Source organism: Vanacampus margaritifer, chromosome 16, assembly GCF_051991255.1.
Source record: "Vanacampus margaritifer isolate UIUO_Vmar chromosome 16, RoL_Vmar_1.0, whole genome shotgun sequence".
Lineage (NCBI taxonomy): Eukaryota > Metazoa > Chordata > Actinopteri > Syngnathiformes > Syngnathidae > Vanacampus > Vanacampus margaritifer.
In genome coordinates, this window is record NC_135447.1 from 9771195 (window position 1) to 9793577 (window position 22383).

General features: G+C 40.8%; 3 protein-coding genes across 6 annotated transcripts in view; 2 read left to right on the forward strand and 1 right to left on the reverse strand.

The window, feature by feature from the left end:
• gsx1 (GS homeobox 1) overlaps positions 1 to 12614 on the reverse strand; it is a 25805-nt gene extending 13191 nt beyond the window's left edge. The window contains exons 1-3 of the mRNA XM_077546255.1: positions 12426 to 12614; positions 11898 to 11975; positions 10385 to 10467 (exon numbers count right to left, since the gene is read on the reverse strand). The gene's annotated coding sequence lies outside the window, so the exon portion shown is untranslated. The remainder of the gene's footprint in view (positions 1 to 10384; positions 10468 to 11897; positions 11976 to 12425) is intronic.
• Positions 11505 to 16893, forward strand: LOC144036016 (actin-binding protein WASF3-like). Of its 4 annotated transcripts, none has more exons than XM_077546252.1 (10): positions 11511 to 11633; positions 12213 to 12291; positions 13171 to 13335; positions 13925 to 14059; positions 14167 to 14320; positions 14396 to 14513; positions 14779 to 14963; positions 15206 to 15406; positions 15497 to 15789; positions 15868 to 16893. In XM_077546252.1, exons 3-10 carry the CDS (start codon positions 13203 to 13205, stop codon positions 16023 to 16025), a joined length of 1377 nt encoding a protein of 458 aa, XP_077402378.1. In that variant the 5' UTR covers positions 11511 to 11633; positions 12213 to 12291; positions 13171 to 13202; the 3' UTR covers positions 16026 to 16893. The 4 variants fall into 4 exon arrangements, with proteins under 4 accessions (XP_077402379.1, XP_077402378.1, XP_077402377.1 ...); XM_077546251.1 differs by having other exon boundaries at positions 11540 to 11656; XM_077546253.1 differs by lacking the exon at positions 12213 to 12291 and having other exon boundaries at positions 11505 to 11656.
• A 120-nt stretch (positions 16894 to 17013) lies between these two features.
• Positions 17014 to 22258, forward strand: LOC144036015 (V-type proton ATPase catalytic subunit A-like). The gene is made up of 15 exons (XM_077546250.1): positions 17014 to 17158; positions 17603 to 17700; positions 17900 to 18028; positions 18101 to 18315; positions 18447 to 18584; positions 18661 to 18812; positions 18896 to 19058; positions 19143 to 19251; positions 19328 to 19450; positions 19530 to 19644; positions 20182 to 20245; positions 20326 to 20529; positions 20610 to 20704; positions 20780 to 20951; positions 21674 to 22258. The coding sequence occupies exons 2-15, from the start codon at positions 17619 to 17621 to the stop codon at positions 21764 to 21766; spliced, it is 1854 nt and encodes a 617-aa protein (XP_077402376.1). The 5' UTR covers positions 17014 to 17158; positions 17603 to 17618; the 3' UTR covers positions 21767 to 22258.
• Positions 22259 to 22383: the final 125 nt, after the last annotated feature.

A 22383-nucleotide genomic window follows, 5' to 3' on the forward strand; every position in this document is an offset into this window, starting at 1 on the left:
AAATTCGCTGTACAGGTACTGAAAAGAAACACTCCAAGTAATTATTTTCTAGTAGCTTGTTTGTCTGCCATCCGTTCATTTGCTTTCATCTCAATTATCTGACTCTGTGAGCATGTGGAGGCGCATAGTGCTCCGCGGCCCACGGAGCGAGGGCCCTAATTGGGCAATTACCGTTCTGTTTCTGGGCTTTTAGCACCGGTGGAGAGTGGAGGGAGACCGCGCTGTGTAAAACCACGAGGACCTCGCATGCAAAAAAGCACACAAAACAAAAGCGCCGCCGCAGTATGGTGGCGCTTGGGAGCAAGCTTGTGCACGGCGCTAAAAACATGACAAGTGACAGCAGCCGCAGGACAAAACAAACTCTCGGCATCAAATGTGTGGATTAGGTGTGTTGATGTAAACATGCCATTACACCACTGCCTGCTCATGACTGTGCATTCCGCCGGACTACTGCCAGCGCTGCTCATCATTGTTCACTTTCAGATGTTTGGATGCTCTGAGGTTTTGGTTTATAGAAAATGTCTTAACAGTGATTTTTCTGTTAACAGTCATTCTCAACTTTTTTTTGTAAAAGAGTAACCAAACAGACTGAGGGCAGAGCAGCAACGTGAGAAGGACAAGAAATGAATTATTAAAACCATCCCACTCCAGTCCTGCGGGTGGCAGCAAGGCGCAATAAAACGTGGACGACTACTTGTACAGACTTTTTTTTTTTATTGCATCATGACCTGCTGATTCAATAAATACATTCATGGGTATGCGTCTTGATCCGGATGTGTGCCGAAATTTGCACGTAAATGCGTCATTTTATTTTTCATAACTGCTAACAAATCAACAGGTGGCAATCAAAACATTAGGTGATGACGGTTGTTTTTAGAATACGATTGCAATGCTGTCAAAATTTACTGGCCTTTTTTTTAATTTAAATTCATCCAAATCATCTGATTTCAGCATATCAACAGTAATTGTTGACTGATTTCTGTAGTCCTTCATGAAGGAAGACCGATCTTCTGTATTTAATCAAAATAAGACGTTTGCAAACATCTGTTTTTACTCTGGAAAACAATGACCAAACCGGTAACATTGTACAACATCAAAGTGTGGTGTGTCTGAAAACTTCCGGGAAGCTATATTTCAAAACCAACACTGCATGTTTCCCCTTCAACATGGCCTAGATGGTCAACGGGCACATTTACAAAGAGCTCATGCAGCATTTGCTACATTCTGAGCGTGAGAGGAGGTGAGAGTTGTGACAGAACAACTCATCATGACCCCTCACCATGTCAACCTGCCCTGAGCATCCAACAGTTCCTTGCCAAGAACATCACCATGCTTTAGCAAGCTCCCAAATCATCCAACCAAGCTCTATGTGATTTCTCTTCCTCTTTCTGAAGATCAACATGGCTATGACAACGGATCCCGAAAGAATATTTCAAACGCGTGTGGCAGAGTGTGTGTGTGTTTATGTGATCCTTTGGCACCTTAGTTATTTGGCATAACTATATCATCACAATAATGTACTTTGATCGGGTTACTGGGTAAAAGTTACTGATGAGTACCAACGTGTTGTTTTTCAAAAACAGAAGCAGATTCTTGATTTGAAAGCGTGCAAATTAAAAGTTGGCAGCCACTTTTCAACCGTGCCCCTCCCCCTCAGTAATTTTCATATTCTCCCTATGCTGTGCCGCTCTCCCCCTCACTTTAGCATTCTGTCACGCGCTCCCTGGATCATGTAGCTGCTGTTAATTAAACCCTCTTTGGGATCATTTCCTCGCACAAGTGGCCTCGGTGCAGCACCCATTAGGCAGAAAGCTCTGTTATCTGAATTTCCAAATGTAGCTCCACATTTATTAAAGTGAAATTCATCCAGTAATTGCCCGCCTCGGTATGCCCCATGTCTCCCTCTTACCTCCAGGGCCACCTGCTCGGCGCCGCCAACTATTTACCGGCATGACGCAGGGTAATTAGACCTCTGACCCAGTCCAATAAGAGCCAGGTAATTGCGTTAATAAAAAAAAAATAACAGCGGCAACATGAGGATCATTATGTGAAAATACCCTGTAATGAAGCATTAGCCTTGAATCTATGCAGATTAAAAACAGACCAATGTAAAATAAGACAAGTTGAGTGATTTGAATGATTATTTATTCAACTGTGGGAGGCCAGTGTGTTTTACCATGCTGGAGAAATTATACTCATTCTTTATTGCGTTGTTGTTGGTATGTGCTGGCAAAAAAAAGTGAGCCCTGTTGTACTGTAAGAAGAAAACAGTATATTTTAATTTTGGTTTAAAAATGTGTTTGCTTTATCTGTTTCATGAAAGGCTTTAAGAGCATATTTATAATAGCTAGCTAAAGACACCACAGGTGCCACACGGTGTCTTGGTAAATGATGGCGACTTGACTTTTTTTGTACACGAGTCAACTTTATCATTAATCTACAGAGAAAAAAAAGTAGGAGAGTTATTCGTCTTTCTACTGACACTCCCTGGCCAAAAGTGGAACTGCAGCACCAATGTAAAACTTAAGAGTCACTTGGACAAAAAAAATATATATGGGGGAAACTTCAAATAAAAAGTGAAAAATAAATAAATAAATTAAAGTTCTGTTTACAATTATTTTTGTAAATAGTATAAACATCTACAGCAATTTTCTGATCCAAATGTCAAGATGCGTCATTAGCATATGAAGGTATTTATCATCCTTCCTGCAGAGCACCGCAGGGTCCTTGCCAGTTATCACTTCATTTGAAACTCATCACTCCATCACAAAACAACACTAACATAATACTGCAATGTATGAACATTGATTTTCTCTCTAAAAAAAAATTCTCCTTCCAAAGACATAATGGCTCTAATTAATGGGTGTCGTAGAATATAGAATATATTTGAACAATTTGAACGTTGCCAGCTGATGAATATGAGCTGATTAAAGTGTGACCATTCACACTTTTCAAGCATTAACTAGGTTCTCAATTAATTTTATTTTATTTTTAATGAAACAAAATTGCACAGGTTGGTAGGTCACATTTATGGTGGGGGGGTGATCACAATTATTTATATTGGTCTCATTTTCTTTTTCACAAAAACCTAGCATTTGAACAGGGCTGTGTAGACTTTTCATAACCACTGTGGCTAGTGAGTTGTTAGCAACATAGTCAAACAGAATAATTGCCTTGATTGTACCATAAGATTGTCATCCCTTAACTATTAAAAGGAATGAGTGAGAGCAAATGGGAGACAAATGTACAGTTTTTCCTTTAATGGGGATAATTGCGAGGCAACGACACAGTTCAGCATTCAGTTTGTTTGGTTCAAAAGGCTGAATAGCAAGCGGGGCTGCGGCCTCGCTCGCTCCAAACAAGCGCAGTTGGTATTTACAGCATGACGCAGGAGCTGACCCTCACACCTCACTCATTCACTGCTACTAAATCAAGACGCCCCCCCCCCCCACACACCCCAAACAAAGACCTGTTTGGTGTGAAAAGACAAGTTTGTGTGGCTTGACACAACTTTTTTTTTTTTTGGTTTGTTATTACAAAAAAAATGTGTGGGATGCAACAAGGAAGCGATGTCCAATTAGCGAATGAGGAACTTCGCCTTTATTGAATGAATGCCCATTCGGAAATGATCAGTCAAGCGTGCTGTCACATCCACCTGCTACTACTGAATCACTTTTTTTTTCCTTTTTTGTTTTTTTTTAGATGTCTCTTAAAAAGAGTTTAAATTGGTTTTCAAACATGCAGAATGACGTACGGCATAGACGGGGTTTTGGGCTTCTTCCCACATTATAAATTAGAATGTCCAAGATTTATCAATGAGGGTACCAATCGGAAACTTACAATTTCCAATAGTAAATCATAATTGTAAACTGATGATAAATTGCACCAAGATGGTTAAAAAAAGCAAAGCCAACTTTTCCACCAATCGCCTATTGATTTCCAAATGCGATGGAAATGTGAGAACGAGTGACCTGTGAGAGGAGCGGGTGATAAAATAGTCGTTTAAAACACTCCACTAAACGCTTAAGATCAAGCCTGAGAAGAAAGCAAAGATTAAAGCTTCTTTGTGTTGAATGCCATTAACTATATTTATCTTTTGCTGATCATCTGACTGCGAAATCTTTGGAAACGCTCATTGTAAAGACCAATTTGACTTGATTTCATTTGAAACTTCCTTAGGGGAAATGGCATTTTTATATCTAGGCAACTCCATTTTTGCCTAAAAGAGTACAAGGTCATTTTTTTGACATTATTTTCAGTATATCTAAAATGAGTTAACAACAGCCTCTTCATCCCAAACCTCTAAAGGAGCTTTGCCTTTGATGGCCGCCCGAGCCAAACAACTCCATCAGACCCCCGCCCTAACTCAGTGAAGTCCTACAAAGGGCCATTCGTGAAAAGACACGCAGTTGTGGCAAATAATAGAAAAGCAAATGTTGAGAAATGAGAGCTTAGAAGACTAACCACATTTGATAGAATGTGTACGGATAGTATTAAGTGCCGTTCCCAGGAGAGCGCGGGAAAACAAAAGGCAAGCAGAGAAGGCTACGGAGTGAGGTCAAATTGTGTCAGGCTGAGTTAGGTGCAGATGACCGCACTGCGTTTGACCCGTGTAGCGAGTGAAGGCCCGCGCCGGCGTGTTGAAAAAGCCCGATTGCATTCGAGTTCCTTGATGTCATCCGATCTCCAGTGGGCCGTGTGCCGACAGTTGACAGCCTCCTGCTTTGACGACATTATTTTTTCCTCATAGCTGCCTATCAGTCAAAGCGTCCATAAAATGTCCACGTCTGTGAAAGGGCACATGTGCGAGCCGCTAACAAATTAGGCTATTCATAAATTGGGAACAATGACTAGAATTTCTGCAGTCAGGGTTTGACTGGTAAGGGAGGTTGTCACATGTATTTTGTGCAAAAAAATCAACCTGGAATTGATCAAAAACATCTTCCTTGACAAAGATTTTTTTCTAATATTAACTATGATAGTGTATCGACAGTTTGTAGACATTTTAAAACTATTTGTGAAGGAAGTCATCGTAAGATAGAATTGTGCTGTCTGCTTTAAAAAAAAGCCACAAATTCAAGCAATTATTTATTCTAAGGCAAAAAAAAAAAAGTTTTTGGTGTAAATTAACTTAAATACTTTGCATGAAACAATAAAACACTAGCAAATATATCCAGTGGCTTATTCATGTAAGAACTGGTACTTGGAAATGAAGTGGCTGCGTAGAAACATTTTAATAGCTTGATATCCCCCTTGTGGCGAGTACAAGGTACTGCTTCAATTTACTGATGCTTAGGCTAAATTACTTCAAGACTCAATTAAACAATAGGTCAGGTTTAGCAATGCTGTGATACATTTGTGATGATTGTTTATTATTATTATTATTATTATTATTATTATTATTATTATCATTATTATTATTATTATGGGGGGGGGGTTATTCAATAAAGCCTGTTGGTGGTTTAACATTATGGGTCAATATCTCTATAAAGTGCCTCTAGTGTGCTTATGGAAGTGGAATAATGAAACTCTGAGTCTAAGGCGTTATTATAAATGGGAAAATATTTGCATAATTACCAGTCCAACAATAAGTCTCCTAAAATGTATTTTCTTTATTTTATTCCATGTATGTGATTAATACATCCCATGCACACACTTCCTCCTTGTGTGCGTAATGAGTGTTTAAATAATACAGAATTCTACTTTTTTTTTTTATTGTTAACAGCAAGTAATTTAGTTCAATGAGTCAATTTGATCCTGTATTCTATTTTTGTAATAATAAAAACTTTCTTCCTTCTCTCTGAAATTGCTGTCCACCTTGTCATTGTGAGGTAGTTGCCTCTTTAACAAACCCGCTCATGTTTTATTGATTTACGACCAGTATTTTGGCCTTTCTCTAGTAAAGATTTGAATAATAAATATTTATACTTATTTTTGTTAATTTTAATTTGATCCTGTATACAGTATCCTATTTGTGTAATAGTACAAACTTTTTTTCCATGTGTCCTTGAAATTGCTGTCCACCCTGTCATCATGAGGTAACGGCTCCTTTAACAAACCCGCTGATGTTTTTGTGATATTATGACCAGTATTTTTTGGCCTTTCTCTAGTTGAAAAATAAATATTTATACGTATGCTTCTTAATTTTAATTGCATATATGCGTTGGATGTTGTCAAATTTAACGTGTCCCTCTCTGTTATTGTGAAATAATAATTGAGCTTAGACAATAAACTTTACTTTGAAGTATACAACATTTGCTCAACAGTACACAGTACTTATAAAATCATGCTGCTATGTCAAGGTCCATCATCATCATATGCTCAGCTAAAAATGTCCACCCTGTCATTATGAGTTAACTACCCCTTTAACAGACCCTGTGATGTTTTAGTGATATTACGACAAGTATTTTGGCCTTTCTATTTACACTTGTGCTTCTTAATTATAATTATGTATTTGGGTTTTGTCAAGGTAAAAATGTCCACCCTGTCAGCAGCTCACATATTTTGCTGTTTGCATATACATTGTCTGCTGTTAGTTAATGTCATTATTTAAAAAAGACAAGTTTTTAAAAGTGTGGTAGCTTGACCAAAATGCATTTTTAACAACACACCTTTAATTAATACAATGAGCATGAATATGAAATTAAAGAGAAAATCTTTCATGTTGAAAATGGAGACGTCCATATTGACTCGGTAATAGATTCAAGCCAGCTGACCAAAGGTCAACCGAAGTTGCAAACTCATTTTTTCGCCTTCATATCTCTATTAGCAGTGGAATAATTGAGCTCGCGTGCCTCATGAGAGTCGCACTGACGGCGGCGCGGCCATTTGTTTTTTTTGGGGGCTGCACTTCTTTTGCAAAAAGACATTGTCCTTTCTTTCTTTTTTTTCTCCAAGCAACCAGCGCACACGATGAGATTCCTGGGCGCACACAGTCACACAGCTTTTAGACACTCATTAGCCCCTGCTAATACAATAAGTGTCACCTTCCATTACATGGTGCTGGCAAAGATATCAGGATTGGAAAGCCACCAAATCTCCACACAAGAGGCGCCGCAGTCTCATGCCCACTATTGTCTTTCAACCACAATGTTGAATTGTTCTTGCTTGCTCCTTTACTATCGCTTAAAATTTAAAAATATGCAACTAAATGCTCACAGAGAAACTTTCTCGACCACAGCAGCAACACTATCGACTATCTAATGAAATGGCACATTCCTTCGTAGTGGGGATCTTGGTGTTAACTTTGCGGCTTGTTTGGGAGCGGGCAGCTGTTTAAGGAACCGCCACACCCCACCCTATTCAAGCCCGTTGTCTCGCATATGAAGAGCGCATGCAGAGTTGTTAAAAATCTTAATTAAGACTCCTAATTCTCCATGCTGTCGCCTGAGAAGAGCTGCGCGCTCACGTGAAATGCTGTCTTTGGGGTCTTTATGTTTATTCTATGCTGATATCACTCATTTCGCACAAAGTCAAACACTAAACAGAATGGAGAAGGAAAAAAGCACTTTTGTAACAGTAATAAGTAACATTGACTTAAAACTAGTTTTGCCATGGCCTGCCGTCTGTATCATTTTTTACTGGCACTTAGGAACTTTGAGGAGGATGAAAAACTACATATGTGTTGACCGCTTTATGGCATACGTCACTTCCCCCTTTCCCTATTCGTTGCAAAGACGGAAGTCAATTTGAATGTCGATGCGCGATTACTGCTTTCCTGGCAGGAGCTGCAAAAAAACTGGACAGTTTTGTCTGAGGAGACAAAAAAAAAGAGATAAAAGGATAGTCAAGTCTCTACATTGGCCCGGATTTCACTCGCTGGCGTGAGATAAAAAACAACGCAATGCGCTTGTCCTCATGAGAAATTTGGTCTTCCTTCAGACATAACATTACCGGTTTTGTCCATATGGCGGCACCATAATCAACTTAAACTGAAAGTTCCTTAGTGTTGCTTTAAAGGCACGTTAAACAAACTCAAAATTAACGCACTCATTTTGCGCCCCCCCTTCTAAAAATTAAAGGAAAATCTGGTTTATTTCTCCACCTAGCAAGTGAAAATAATTTCAAGCATTTTATCCTAAATACAAGCACTTAAAAAATAATAATAATAATTCCAGAAATTGGGACGTTATTTTCTGCACTCATTTCAGTTCATATGCCATTAGATTTTTTTTCTGTTTCCTGCCAAGACATACAGTATTTCAAACTTGCAAACAGAAATCAGCCCCTCACATTTACTACTATTCATTTCAATGACATCCCTCTCCATAATTAAAATGTGATTTCTGAATGTGGCGGCATCGAGAGCGCTCCCTGCGAGCGGTGGCAAAGGGCATGTGGGTCCTCTGCTTGCAACGGTGCCCCTAAGACGACTTTCATCGCAAATGAGCGTGACGCGTGTTAAACAGGCGAAGCCCCCGCGCGACACTGACGTTTGACAAGATGATGGGCGTTGGCAATCTTCCCCATCCGACATTTAGATTCAGAGTAGAGTGCTTCCACGGTACAAATGAGCCTTTTGGGATTTGCATGAAGATGTGGGAATTTATAGGCGCAATTGAGAAGATAATGTTAAACAAGTGGTTACCAAAAGTATTTGTTTCAAATGATCCGTGTTCGAAAAGAGAAAGAATTCCTTCCCTTGTGACTTAGCACTAAGTTGACCTCAGTCCTTCCTTCCTGACAAAAGGTGCCAATGACTGCAAGTTGGGCATGATGGTGAACATGCCAAGGAGGTGCTCCCCCCCACCCCCCCTCACCCTCCCCCCACTCCAGAACCATTTGGACCACAGGGAATGGGTTAATCACATTAGAGGCCCAGAAGAGAGATGGGAAGTAGACAGTGCCGTGACAGCCGGGGTAGCACTGGCACGACTAATCCCGTTAGAGCGAGGAAAAAGGGGGACGCCATCGCGCCTACAAGGCTGAGAAAGAGAAAAACATTTTCCCAGGAATGAGTTCACCTGTATGGTAACTGGGAGAAGTTGGCCTGTTGATGCCTATTAGCTGAAACAATCGCACTTGGCACATCCCAAATGTTTTTTTTCCCCCCCCTTCATGCTGGGCATCACTTTATTGTCTGTGCCTGGAAGAAGAAAAAACAAAATCGGTAGCAGACAGTGGCATTGCGTGAGATCCTCTTTCATGGCACGGTAAAAGCAGCCGCTTTCAACTCTGTGCCATCAGCACCCCAAACAGTGAGAAGATGGGGAGGGGGTGCTGTAAGAAGGGCAGGGCTTACTTCATCTGCCATTGTAAGTGCACCCGAGTTCAACTTTAATGTAAACCTTTGCAGGCAGGATATGAAAAGGATGCTCTCTATAAAAATATATCCTGCTGGGTAATCCGGCAGATGGCCACAGCGGTGGACACTACAATCGCGGCTGGCCGCTGCAGGGGTAACAGGGAATGTCCGATCAGCCTCCACTCTTCAGCATGGGAGATACGGAATCAAGATTCCTAACTCCCTTTGGCAAGGCTGGGAACCCGAGCCGTCACTTTGGATCCATCAAGTTTCTTCTTAATCTCGCTCGCCATTTTTTTTTTTCCTCCCCATTTTTCGCATCGGCCCCTTTTGTTGTGGGGATTAAGCCAAGTGGTAAAACAGTGATTTAATGATCTTTCCATGGCTATGTGCGCCACTTAAACCATGAGACAAACAAGCCAAGGCATTCTTAGAGTCACCCCCACTTAAGGCGGCTCAGGAACTGTGAAGGCTTTTCATGCGGTATTAAGCTGCGCCTGATTATTTTTCCCGCTGCTGTGTGATGTGCGCCGCGCCACTATGGGAAAAATTCAACGTTTTGTCTTTTGTTGAGGCCCATTGTAAATAAGACAAGAAGACAACAGTGGCTTAATTACATTAAGATAGCACCCCTAGGAGACTGTACAATTTAGTATTTCAAATAAAACACGGACTTTTCATAAGGTGTTTTAAGTAACACCAAAATTATATCATTACCATTTGTCAAACTAACTTGAACCCAACAATAACTTAATCATTTTTGTTTTATAAATTGCATTAAGTACCGCCTGCCAGCTGCACACAACAATGATATCCAACAGAGGAGCTGATATGAATATGCTGTAAAATATCAATCTTGTCTTGAATATCATGACTATAGGTGTCAAACTCCGGTCCTCGAGGGCCGCAATCCTGCAGGTTTTGGAGGTTTCCCTCTTCCAACACAAGCTGATTCCGATCAGCAGGATTGTTATCAGGCTTATGCACAGCCTGCTGATGAGCCGATCGTATATCAGCTGTGTTGGAGAACGGAAAACATCCCAAACCTGCAGAGTTTGACACCTATGGTCCAAGTGGTCATAATACTGTGGCTGGCCAGTGTATACCATTTACAGTAAATTATGAACTACATTTTTTTACCTTGAAATTTCTCAACAGATGGAATGGGTGTGTTCTCCATGTAGCTCCATCTCCTTATAACCTTTACACAGCTGGCCAACGAACTAAAAAAATAAAATAAATCAGAATGCACAGTAATCTACATATATCATACTCTTAGTTTCAATACATGGTCATTAAATATCCCATAAGACACGATTTATACAGGAGAAATATTTGACATTTACAAATACAGTACATGAAGGAAAAGGCCAATCTGCTCATTTACATGTTGTACCAAAAATAACCATCAGATGGCACTGCTGGGATAGGAAAATTGAATCCAATGCTGTAAACTAGTGGTTCTCAAACTTTGTATATACAGGTACGTACTACCTAAAAAGTACTTAGCACAATAGCATTTAGTACCAACATCCTGACCAATAGAAAGCCATGATAGCAAAATAAATGCATGTTTGGTCTAGAGTGAAAAAAGCAACCAAGATGATAATGGGGTGACGTATTGTATTGGGGTTAATACCGCTGATCTGGAGATTATTGGACCGCATAAAAAAATACAGAAGACCCCTAAGTGGTGTGACCTTTCCATGTTATGACACCATCATGAAAACATTTTTTTTTTTTAATGGGGTTATGAGTATTTATAATGTATTGAAATGTGGATGTGCTGCTATATGAGATACGGTGGGACACCAAAGAAATCCTTTCTATGACGCTGCTTAAAACACATAATGGAAATAAAATATGGAAATATGTTCCAGAGTCCTGCAGTACTCGCACTTTGATTGTCCATTTTCACTTATTTAACAATGTTGAGTTTGCAGTGAATATTATATACAGATGCTTGCAGTATATATTGACGTGAGGCAACATTCAAATCTTGCTCACAATAAAGTCTTGTACTTTGAACCATGATATTGGAAACTAGTTATACTTATGCAGTATCAACATACTCAAGCCTTAAAAACAAGGCAAATCTGAACAAACATCCTTAATGTTGGATTAAACAATGTATTTATGGAATAAGCAGACTCCTGTAGGGTTAAGAGTCTGCCGGTGTGCTACTTATAAAGATTTAAGCCTCCATATCTAGGTTACACTGCTGACTGCTCCCTCCCACAATCCAGATGATGCCATCTGTGTTAAAGGAGCATGCGTGTATGTGCACGTGTGTTTGTGTGTGTCTGTGCATGATGCTTTCAAATCAAATAGTGAGTGTCTCCTTTCGCTGTTAATCCATGGAAACTACAGTGAGCGATCCAACTGACTGGTGGGCTTCTGTTTGTGTTGAAAGTGGGTGATTTCAAACAAATTGACAGACAACGGAGTGTTTAAAATGGCACAAATTAGCATTAATGCATGAAAATGTGATACTGTTTTACTGCAACAGGTGAACCTCAGAGTAGTGGGTTTCATACTAACTGAGTGGAAGTATCTTATCTTTCAAGACAGGAACAAGACTGTCTGTCACAGTTCTGGAGAAATTGCAGAATAACTGAATGCAATAATTTGAGAGGCAAAGCTAAACGCTTACCTGAAAAATGTTGATTCAAACTGATGACTTGATTGACTTCCCTCATACTTTGTCCAAGGTGTAAGATCTTAATTAGGCCTTGAAAAAAAAAAGCACACAGGATGTCAGATGTCTACCGCAGTACAAGGGATTGGTCGATCCAGTAAATCTGCTGCCTAAATCCCTTCATGTTGTGATTTAGACTAAGAGGTCATGTTGTCACAGTGCATTCCGTCGTGCACAAATGTCTCCAGCAGCTACCTGGCACACGACAGCAGAAAGGAAATTTAAAACAATAATACAAATTAAAGTTGTTCTTACTTTATTTTAATTAAGACACGAGGAGTCCATTGCTCCACCCGGCGGATTTGCGGTAAATGCAAAACGAATGTAACCACTTCTGACAACAACGTAGGTAAGTTGTTTTGTTTTGTTTTGGGCGTTTACAGAAATATGCTTTTTGCTCACACGCATAGAATTTTTTATGACAAGTACCGGAAAACGTGTGGTTGTGTGCTGCACGGTCATTCTCAAAATGCTTTTGCTTACCGTGCTAAAGCACCTGTCATGAATCCAAATTGTTGATTGTCGAGCACAAAGCAATGAATTGTGGGTAACAGTAAAAAAAATAAATAAATAAATAAAGTTTTGTGGGGGGACTTCATGTTCTGATTTGCGTGTGTAGTAACGTTTTATGTTTAAAATTAATAATTAAAGTGTTTAGCAAAGCATGGGTTGGACTGTTCGTCCAAAAACATGCAAGTTTGGCTTGTTAATTGAAGACTCTATACCCCAAGTTTTTTTCCATGGGAGTGAATGTGAGTGGTTGTCTATGCTATGCATGTACATAATCAATTGGCTGGCAACTAGTCCCAGGGTGTAATGTGCATGCTCACTTGCCCAAAGTCAACTCTGAGAGACTTAACTCACCTCTGACGCCACTCGGGACAAGCACTGGAGAAAATGGACGAATGGACATGCAAGATTATTGACACTAAATAGGTTGAAGCAATAATACTGCGAGTATGCATTTGAAATTTGCAATGGTGACTTCACCTATCTTAGAGGGCATCCATTTTATGGGTATCATACACGAATACATAGATAATTAATATTACATCATCAATTTAACTTGCATGAATGAAATGTGTGTGGCATTACTTTATGCGCCTCATCACACATACACTTGGCCTGACCAAACCAAAACAAATCCGTCGGAGTACTTTTAATCAAGGTAGGAATTTGAGTTGTGTGGTGATTTAGGTGTTAACACAAATGGCGATTTGTCTTCCAGCAGGTGCCGTGGGCGAGATGTGAGAAGGAGTGATGCCATTGGTCAGGAGAACCATTGAGCCTCGGCACCTGTGCCAAGCTGCAGTGCCCGACCGGATTGATAGCGAGCTGGAATGTGTGAACAACAACACCTTGTCTGCTATCATTCGTCAGCTCAGTAGTCTGAGTAAGATACTCTGATTTTCATTTTTTTTTAGATCCAAAATGTATCCCCCTCATCAAACAAATATTAGGCTACCATGTCAGATACAAAGACAACTGCCGCAGTGTAGCATCCAGGGAGAAAAATTAACAGACTATTTTTGGAAACAAATTTACTCTCGGACATCTGGCTTGTAGTCTCTGTCAAACACATACACATGCACAGTGTGTGTGTGTGTGATGGGATTTGGTGAAGTTAGAGGTTAGGTTTAGAGCTTACTGCCGAGCTTGCACAGGCAGATAAGATGGAGAATGGGTGGGTGGGAACACAAAGCCAGTTTAATAACATATAATACTCTCTCCCATTCTTAATGTTTGCTTGAGAATGGATCACGTGGCGCTCCCGTAATCCAGACAGATTAATTGGATTTCAAAAAGCACACAGTCGCTGAAGTGCCCGCTCAGTGTAGACAATGCAATTGATGGATATTGTATGATAGAAATTTTTACATAATTAGTCATTTACTATTTTGCACATATTCAATTTTAGCAACACCCTCATGACTGTTTTCATCTGCTAACAGATATTTTGGAAAATGTTGTTTTGGTTGCAGGTACACATGCAGAAAACGTATTTGGTGATCTTTTCAATGAAGCCAACACCTTTTATGTGCGTGCAAATTCACTCCAAGACCGCATTGACCGATTGGCCATCAAGGTCACCCAGCTGGACTCCAGTGTAGAAGAAGGTCAGTTATACTAACAACAAACGTATAAAAAAATAAAATTAAAAAAAGTTCTCATGTGTGTTAGCGGCCTTCATAATATCTTAAACATACGTCCCACTATTTTACAGTTTCTCTTCAGGCCATAAACTTGAGGAAGGCGTTTAAAAGCTCGACTACTCAAGACCAGCAGGTGTTGTCCAAAGGCAGCACTCCGAGCTCGGTGACTGACATGTACGACAGCAGCGAACAGCCACCTCCTCTTAGACATCTCACTGCTTTTCGGTATGTCAAAAGCATCTCGTTAACTAGTCAACAGACAGGATAAACACAAGGTTTCTTTATTTTCTTTTTAAACAGAGAGGACGGCACTGACGCCATGAGGTTCTACTCAGACCCGTCATACTTTTTTTACTTGTGGAAGGAGAAAATGCTGCAGGACACGGAGGACAAGAGGAAGGAAAGGAGGAGGCAGAGGGTGAGCGCAGAAATACTCCATTTTATTTCTGCTTATATAACACTAATATTAATAAATTCATTAATCTGGGTGAAGTCTTTACATTAGATTTATTTTATTTTGTGTGTTTTATGAAGTGCAATATTTTAGAGTCATATTTTTCTTATTAAAACACATTACACTTTTTTGTTGGTTTTACATTGAGGGAATGGATTAATGGCAATTCAATTTATTTCAATAGGGAAATTGTCAAAACTTTTTGCTTATGAATTTGGCCTGTATTCAGGAGCAGAAGCGATGCGTGGAAAGCAGCACCCTCCAGCGGCAGGTGAAGAAGGTGAGGAAGGCTCGAAACCGCAGACAAGAATGGAACATGATGGCTTTCGACAAAGAGCTCCGACCAGATCACCGCCACCCTCAAACTCTGCGGCGAGGAGCGTCTTCTGAAGGCTCACTTTCCCCAGAGGGCAGGTTTGTGCCATGGGAATGTGATCAAGGAGTCAATTTTGTCACCTCAAAATCCTAATTTTTTGTTAAAGTATTTATAGTAATTTATGGACTATAGGGCGCACCTGACTATAAGCCGCACCTGACTATAAGCCGCAGGTGTTTTAATGTTATTTTGACAGCAAAAGCCAAGCTCCCGTTCCATAAAGCAGCAATTTACTTTTTCAAACTGCAAATCATGTCTTCTTTTCATTTTGTTCCTCTAGGCCTGACCTTCCTGACTATCCTACCTCGCCAGTGCCAGCCCACAGCGCTTCTAACTTGATCAAGTCGCATGGCAAAGCGCAGCCTTCCTCACCAGCAGAGCACGAATACCACAGCATTGACGTCAACTATAAGATAACAACGGTAGAAGCTCAGGCCGCAGAAAAGATGAACAGTTCGAAACGCCTGCCTGCAGATTACAAGTATGTTTGTGTTATGTAATCACAGCTACAATTGAATATTTTTTATTTAAATTATACATAATCGTTTGTATTTTTTCCATTGTGAACCAGTCGTGCCCACCCTCCACCTGCCCAAGGCCCACCCATCCCATCAGCCCAGACAGCCTTTGGTTTTGCACCCCCAGCAGCTCAGAATGGAACCACTACACATGTTGGCCCAGGTTACCCACTTCCACCTGTGCCTCCTCCGGGACCTTGCGTCGCTCCACCTCCAGGTCCCCCGCCACCACCTCTCCCTCCCCCTGCTGCCACATCACACCTTTTAGGACTCTGTGGAAATATCAGAGCTGAAAAACAACCAGTGAGAGATGTGAGGAGTAATCTGTTATCTGCAATCCGCATGGGTGGGTACTGATCTGTCTCCATGTTCATGAAATTGGCATTTGGTTATGTGATTCTAGCATTTTGCTTCTGCTCATTAGGCATCCAGCTAAAAAAAGTTCAAGAGCAACAAGAGCTGCAGAGCAAGCGTGACCCAGTCGGGAATGACGTGGCCACCATTCTGTCACGGCGCATTGCGGTGGAGTACACTGACTCTGAGGACGACTCAGAGCTGGATGACAATGACTGGTCGGACTAACTGCAGTGTGGCTTCACTGGACCTTCTGCGTGACTAAATACATTACTAGGAGGATATTTATTAGTACTATGACATCATTATGTGTGTTTTCACATTTTTGGTTAAAACTCACAGCAATGAAAACATGTCTTCATTGGCAGAGGCGGATTGTGATTTCTTAAGACGTTTGCACCAATCTTCAGACGCACATCCTGAATTCTCAATTTAATTTTCAGTCCAAGAATAGCATCTTCCTCATGACATTTTTTCCCCATTTTCTTGTTCTTTCATGACACTGCCACAGGTCACAGTGATGCTGAGAAAAAACACACACACACTCACACATGCTTCTTGGGACTTATCTGCAGGGAAGATTGTGAAAATTCATGAATGAGTCCACCAATATATATTTTTATCAGTTTTTATGCCACATGATGTAATGTTTTTTGTGTAATATATGTCTATTATTTATTTAGCATTATCTCCCCCAACTTAATCTCCAAATGTGTCTTCTTTTTTTCTTAGATTTTATTACATCACATTAAAGAGCACAGTACTGCAATAATATCACAGCACTGGCTGGAATAATCAACTTTTTTTTTTTTATATGAACTGCATCTATGTCCATCCTTTGGTCCCTTGAATGGTAGGCTATACATAGTAAGATAGCTGTCAAAAAGATGTATACGTCATAGAAAGTAAATATGTAAATTCAATCAATCAATCAATTATTATTATTATTATAATAACTTTATGTCAGTTTGGAGTGGCTTTGATGTCAAAACTACTCTGTGTAGACAGCCACCATCCACAGTGGAACGCTCTTGAATATAATACATGTATGAACTGTCAAAAATAAATGACGAACATGTTTGTCATTTAAAATGAATTGGTGAAGCTATCAATTATGTCCAGTAGATGTCAGTAGCGTGCCTGGTAGAAGTGCATCAATTTATGACTCGGAATCTGTGGCGCTCTCGCCGCCATGTTGGCTCCAGGATACAACTCACTCTTCGGCACGGAGGCAACGGCCGGAGCCACAATGGCGACAGTTTCTTCCCTGTCTAATGCCGAGCAGGTGATTAGCACAGCTAAGCTTCTCTCTTCGGCCAATACGTGAGTGACAAACCTGGATAACTGTACATCTCTGCGAGGTAGGACATTACTAGTTGCATTAAGTTGACCATTGACCAACTCTTTAATATCACCGTTCAGCTATTTTTTTTTCAAAAATTTGACGTGTTTATGATGAAGATGATGACGTTAGCATGTCGTTGCAAGCCAGTCACCTGACTTGTACGTGTACACGAATCAGCTTTAACGTTTTAATCCAGAATCACTTGATTCCGTTGTAACCAAAAGCGACACAAACAAAATAGTATTGGCTGTCGTTAATAGACGCAAGCAAATCTTTCAGCCTCATATGTGTTAGCTATTGACTGTGAGGCTGACTGTGCTGTCAGGCTCGGTTATTCATACTGCAGCATCGAGTCATGTGAGCTGGCCTGTTGTTGACATTCGAGATGTTGAAGCCTCTGCCCTTGTTTAAATGGCCCGACAGCATGTGCCTAACACATACGTCTCAATGGGTCTTTCAGAAGAGGAACTGTGAAGATGGATACCTCAAAACTTCCAAAGATCCAGGATGCGGAACGTGAAAGCCAGTTTGGATACGTCCATGGAGTTTCTGGACCAGGTTTGGTTTAGTTACCTTTTAGAAATAAATACATGATCTAGTTTCAAATGCTGTTACCCCCCCATTTTTTTTTTTTTACGACACATCATGATAAACCTAAATCATAAAGTAATCCCATATGCCCCATATTACATCTTAAATACTTTGCCATTGTGTTTGTTTCCTTCATAAATATTTGTTGTTGTTTTTGTCTTAATAGTGGTGACAGCTACAGCAATGGCCGGAGCCGCCATGTACGAGCTTGTCCGCGTAGGCCACAGTGAGCTAGTGGGAGAGATCATCCGTTTAGAGGGAGACATGGCCACCATCCAGGTCTATGAGGAAACATGTATCCTGTTTGAGTCAAACACTTGTCATTTGGTTTAGCAGATTGTCGCTTTCCTTGACTTAGCAATCACAGCTGGCGTGTCCGTGGGTGACCCAGTTCTTCGCACAGGTAAACCTCTCTCTGTGGAGTTGGGACCAGGAGTCATGGGTTCGATCTTTGATGGCATCCAGAGACCACTAAAAGACATCAATGACCTCACGCAAAGCATCTACATCCCAAGAGGAGTGAACATCGGCGCCCTGAACAGAGACCTCAAATGGGAGTTTACTCCTTGCCAAAGTCTTCGGGTATGTTGTTAAAATGGATCTTTGACGTCTTTAGTCATCATTGGCAGTAAATGAGTTAAATATTTGCGAATATCTCATCAGTGAAGACAATTTGCAGTTTTTTTTCATTTTAAATGTGTCATCTCTTGTAGGTTGGCAGTCACATTACAGGTGGCGACATCTACGGCATGGTGTTTGAGAACTCCCTAATAAAGCACAAACTGATGCTTCCGCCTCGCAGCAGAGGCACAGTCACTTATGTGGCACCACCTGGAAACTACGACGTCTCTGTGAGTGTCTTTCCCCAAAAGTTCTTTTGACGTTTGGGTTTTATGAGAATTTAGTAACTGTTTTTTTGTCGCTCAGGATGTGGTTCTTGAACTGGATTTTGAAGGCCTCAAGGAGAAGTTCACCATGGTGCAGGTGTGGCCGGTACGACAGATCCGCCCAGTGACAGAAAAACTGCCTGCCAATCATCCTCTGCTCACTGGTCAAAGAGTCCTGGATGCACTTTTCCCGTGAGACTTTCTCAATATAGTGCAAACATTTCCTTATTGTGCACTTTTTTTTTTTTTTAAGATGTGTCTGTTGTACTTTACAGCTGCGTGCAGGGCGGCACCACAGCTATACCAGGTGCCTTTGGCTGTGGAAAGACTGTAATCTCCCAGTCGTTGTCCAAATACTCCAACAGTGAAGTCATCATCTATGTTGGGTGTGGAGAGCGTGGGAATGAAATGTCGGAGGTGCTGCGAGATTTCCCAGAGGTGAGTTAAAAAAACTTGGATTTAATGAAAACTTTTGATTGTATCTGAAATGATCACAATATTCATACGGATCCCGCTCAACAGCTCACAATGGAAGTTGGCGGCAAAGTTGAGAGCATCATGAAGAGAACGGCGCTTGTTGCGAACACATCCAACATGCCTGTGGCTGCAAGAGAGGCTTCAATCTATACAGGTACAAAAAAACAAAAGTCTATAACTGTCCTTAATGGAGGTCTATGCTAATGTTTATTTCATTTCAACTTCAATAGGGATCACACTATCTGAATACTTCAGAGATATGGGTTACAACGTGAGCATGATGGCCGACTCAACGTCGCGATGGGCCGAAGCGCTGAGAGAAATTTCTGGCCGATTGGCCGAAATGCCCGCCGGTGAGTTCAAGATTTAGGTCACGAACTCAGACGAGAGAGGATAGGCCATTTTGTGAGCGCTTTGTGTCATCATGTGTAGACAGCGGATACCCGGCCTACTTAGGAGCCAGGCTCGCTTCCTTCTACGAGCGAGCGGGCCGCGTTAAGTGTTTGGGAAATCCCGAGAGAGAGGGCAGTGTCAGCATCGTCGGAGCGTAAGCTGGATTTCAAGTCAACCTTAAACATTTCTTAACAATAATATGTTATACGTGACCTCACTAGTCTAAACATGACATTCTGGTTAATATTACATTTGTGGAATATGAGTTATGCAGAAAAATCCAGCCGTTTTTATCCATCTCAAGGGGCGGCCATTTTGCCATTTGCTGTCGACTGAAGATGACATCACAGTTGCTCCGGTCTCAGGTAACGACCAATCACAGATCACCTGTTTCCTGAAGCTGCACTGTGATTGGTTGTTACTTGAGACCTGAGCAACATTGATGTCATCTTTAGTCGACAGCAAGCGGCAAAATGGCCGCCCTCTGAGATGGATAAAAAAACAAATGAAAAAAATTGCTGCTTAACTCATATTCCACGAACGCAATATTAACCAGAATGCCATATTTAGACTAGTGGGGCTGCATAGAACATATTATTGTCAAAAATATTTTTGGGGGTTGACTTTTCCTTTAAAAAGATGCAAAACAAGACCTATGCTATACACATTATTATTGGGTTAACTTTTCTAGTGTGTCGCCCCCTGGTGGAGACTTCTCAGATCCTGTCACATCGGCCACATTGGGCATTGTACAGGCAAGTGGTGCAGCCTGCACTTATTCATGTACACACTTATCTAGTATGACTCTTATCTCCTTGCATTTGTGTCCTTTCAGGTGTTCTGGGGACTGGACAAGAAGTTGGCTCAGAGAAAACATTTCCCATCTGTGAACTGGCTAATTAGCTACAGCAAGTACACTCGGGCGCTGGATGAATACTACGATAAACATTTCCCTGAGTTTGTGCCTCTTCGTACAAAAGCCAAGGAGATTCTCCAGGAGGAGGAGGACCTGGCTGAGATAGTGCAGCTTGTAGGAAAGGTGAGGGAAAAAAGGAGGATTTTGAAAGCTAAAGCGGGGCACACACAAAAAATAATCGTCTTGCCATATTTTGTCCCTAGGCTTCTCTGGCCGAGACCGACAAGATCACGTTGGAAGTTGCGAAGCTCATTAAAGATGACTTCCTGCAGCAGAACGGTTACACCCCTTACGACAGGTGAAGACAAAAGCAACACGTGTCATCAAAGTTGTCAACGTCGTCTCACACTCGCCCCCCCACCTCTGCCAACAGGTTCTGCCCCTTCTACAAAACGGTCGGCATCCTCTCAAACATGATCGCCTTTTACGACATGTCGCGGCACGCCGTAGAGTCCACGGCTCAGAGCGACAACAAAATCACCTGGGCCATGATCAGGGAACACCTGGGCGAGATCTTGTACAAGATCAGCTCGATGAAGTTTAAGGTACGGAGTGTCATGCCCAGAAAAAAACGGGGAAGGGAAATTTGTAAAGTTACGCGAATGGTTTATTATTTTAAAGAAACGGGGATATTATAATGATCATAAAGCCGTCATTTTTAGAACTGAAGAGCAAACATAGGTGCAGCTCAATGAATAAACTATTGTAGAAACGTTTTTTGTATTCAATTCAGTAGGTCTTTTTTTTTTTTTTTATACTTATTACTGCACGGTATAAAGATGAATTAAAAAGAGAAGGAAAATTCAAAATAACCGAATTTTTTAATTAAAAATCATTCTAATTTCTTTAGATGGTGAAATTTGTCTTTATACCAGAAACGGTACTCACGACGGTGGCGAAAACTGCTAAATTGGGATTTTTACGTCTTTCTTTAAAATGATCTGTCATAGTTTTTCTTTGGAAATGTTATGTTTCAAAAGTACTAGTGGTATCAGTACTTGGGATCGGTGACTACTCAAGGGTACTCGTAAGTGGTATCGAACATCCCTATTCAAAATTAAGTTGACTACTTGTTCGACAGCTAAGTCTTCAATTTGCCATTTTTGTTGTTGTGCCTTGAATTAGATAAAAGTTGCTGATCTAGTGCCATCTGTTGCTTTTTTTTGAATTGGCAATATTTAATTTAGTTGCCAATCATCACCAAACACTAACCAAGCTAATTATTTTTCAACTTTTTGTGCTACTGTCTCTCAAATGGACACTTCAGGACCCCGTGAAAGATGGTGAAGCTAAGATAAAAGCAGAATATGCACAGCTGCTGGAGGACATGCAGAATGCGTTCCGGACCTTGGAGGAATGAATTCTTCAATCCTTAAGAACCTCCCCCCCATCAAATTTCTCAACCTCATGTCTGGTGGTGCAGTCTAGTGCAGATTTAACGGTTCTATTTCTGAATGTCACGTGAACTCCTTTGTGTTTACTCTCCCATGTAAGCATTCCATCATGTGCACACATTTCATCCTGTTGATTTAGCTTTACCTGTAAAAAGGACCGATCAGTACGTATTTATTTATCTATTGCGATGTTGCAGTTAAAACAGTCAAGTGCTGCTGCAAAGAGAGGGAATCTACTGGGACCATGCACATGACAAAAGGGACATTGTATTTGTTGTGTGGCGGGAAGGCGGACCGATCTTCCACCTCTCCATAGTGTGATGATAATGTGATTTTTGTGGACTATATACTTGATATTATGTGTAAAATGTGAATGAATGAGTATTAGAGTTGTACTGTAACGAAACATGTCTGTAAAGTCAAATGTATCTCATGAAATTAAATAATTATGCAATATATTCTGTTGGTTTTATATTTGTTGCTGACTTTGGATGCAAGAGTAATTCAAGAGTTTGCCCTTTTATGCTGCTAAATGTGGAAGTGGTGAAAAAAAATCTGCTGAACTGTTATGAGCCTGTAGGTA

Bases quoted from the DNA above. Each gene is read 5' to 3' on its own strand.
- LOC144036015 (XM_077546250.1), top strand. From the start codon at position 17,619: ATGGATACCTCAAAACTTCCAAAGATCCAGGATGCGGAACGTGAAAGC. The intron at 18,813-18,895 runs GTGAGACTTTCT...TGTACTTTACAG, and splicing joins GTCCTGGATGCACTTTTCCC to CTGCGTGCAGGGCGGCACCA. The intron at 20,952-21,673 runs GTACGGAGTGTC...TGGACACTTCAG, and splicing joins TCAGCTCGATGAAGTTTAAG to GACCCCGTGAAAGATGGTGA.
- LOC144036016 (XM_077546253.1), top strand. From the start codon at position 13,203: ATGCCATTGGTCAGGAGAACCATTGAGCCTCGGCACCTGTGCCAAGCT. The intron at 13,336-13,924 runs GTAAGATACTCT...TTTTGGTTGCAG, and splicing joins TCGTCAGCTCAGTAGTCTGA to GTACACATGCAGAAAACGTA. The intron at 14,514-14,778 runs GTGAGCGCAGAA...GCCTGTATTCAG, and splicing joins AGGAAAGGAGGAGGCAGAGG to GAGCAGAAGCGATGCGTGGA.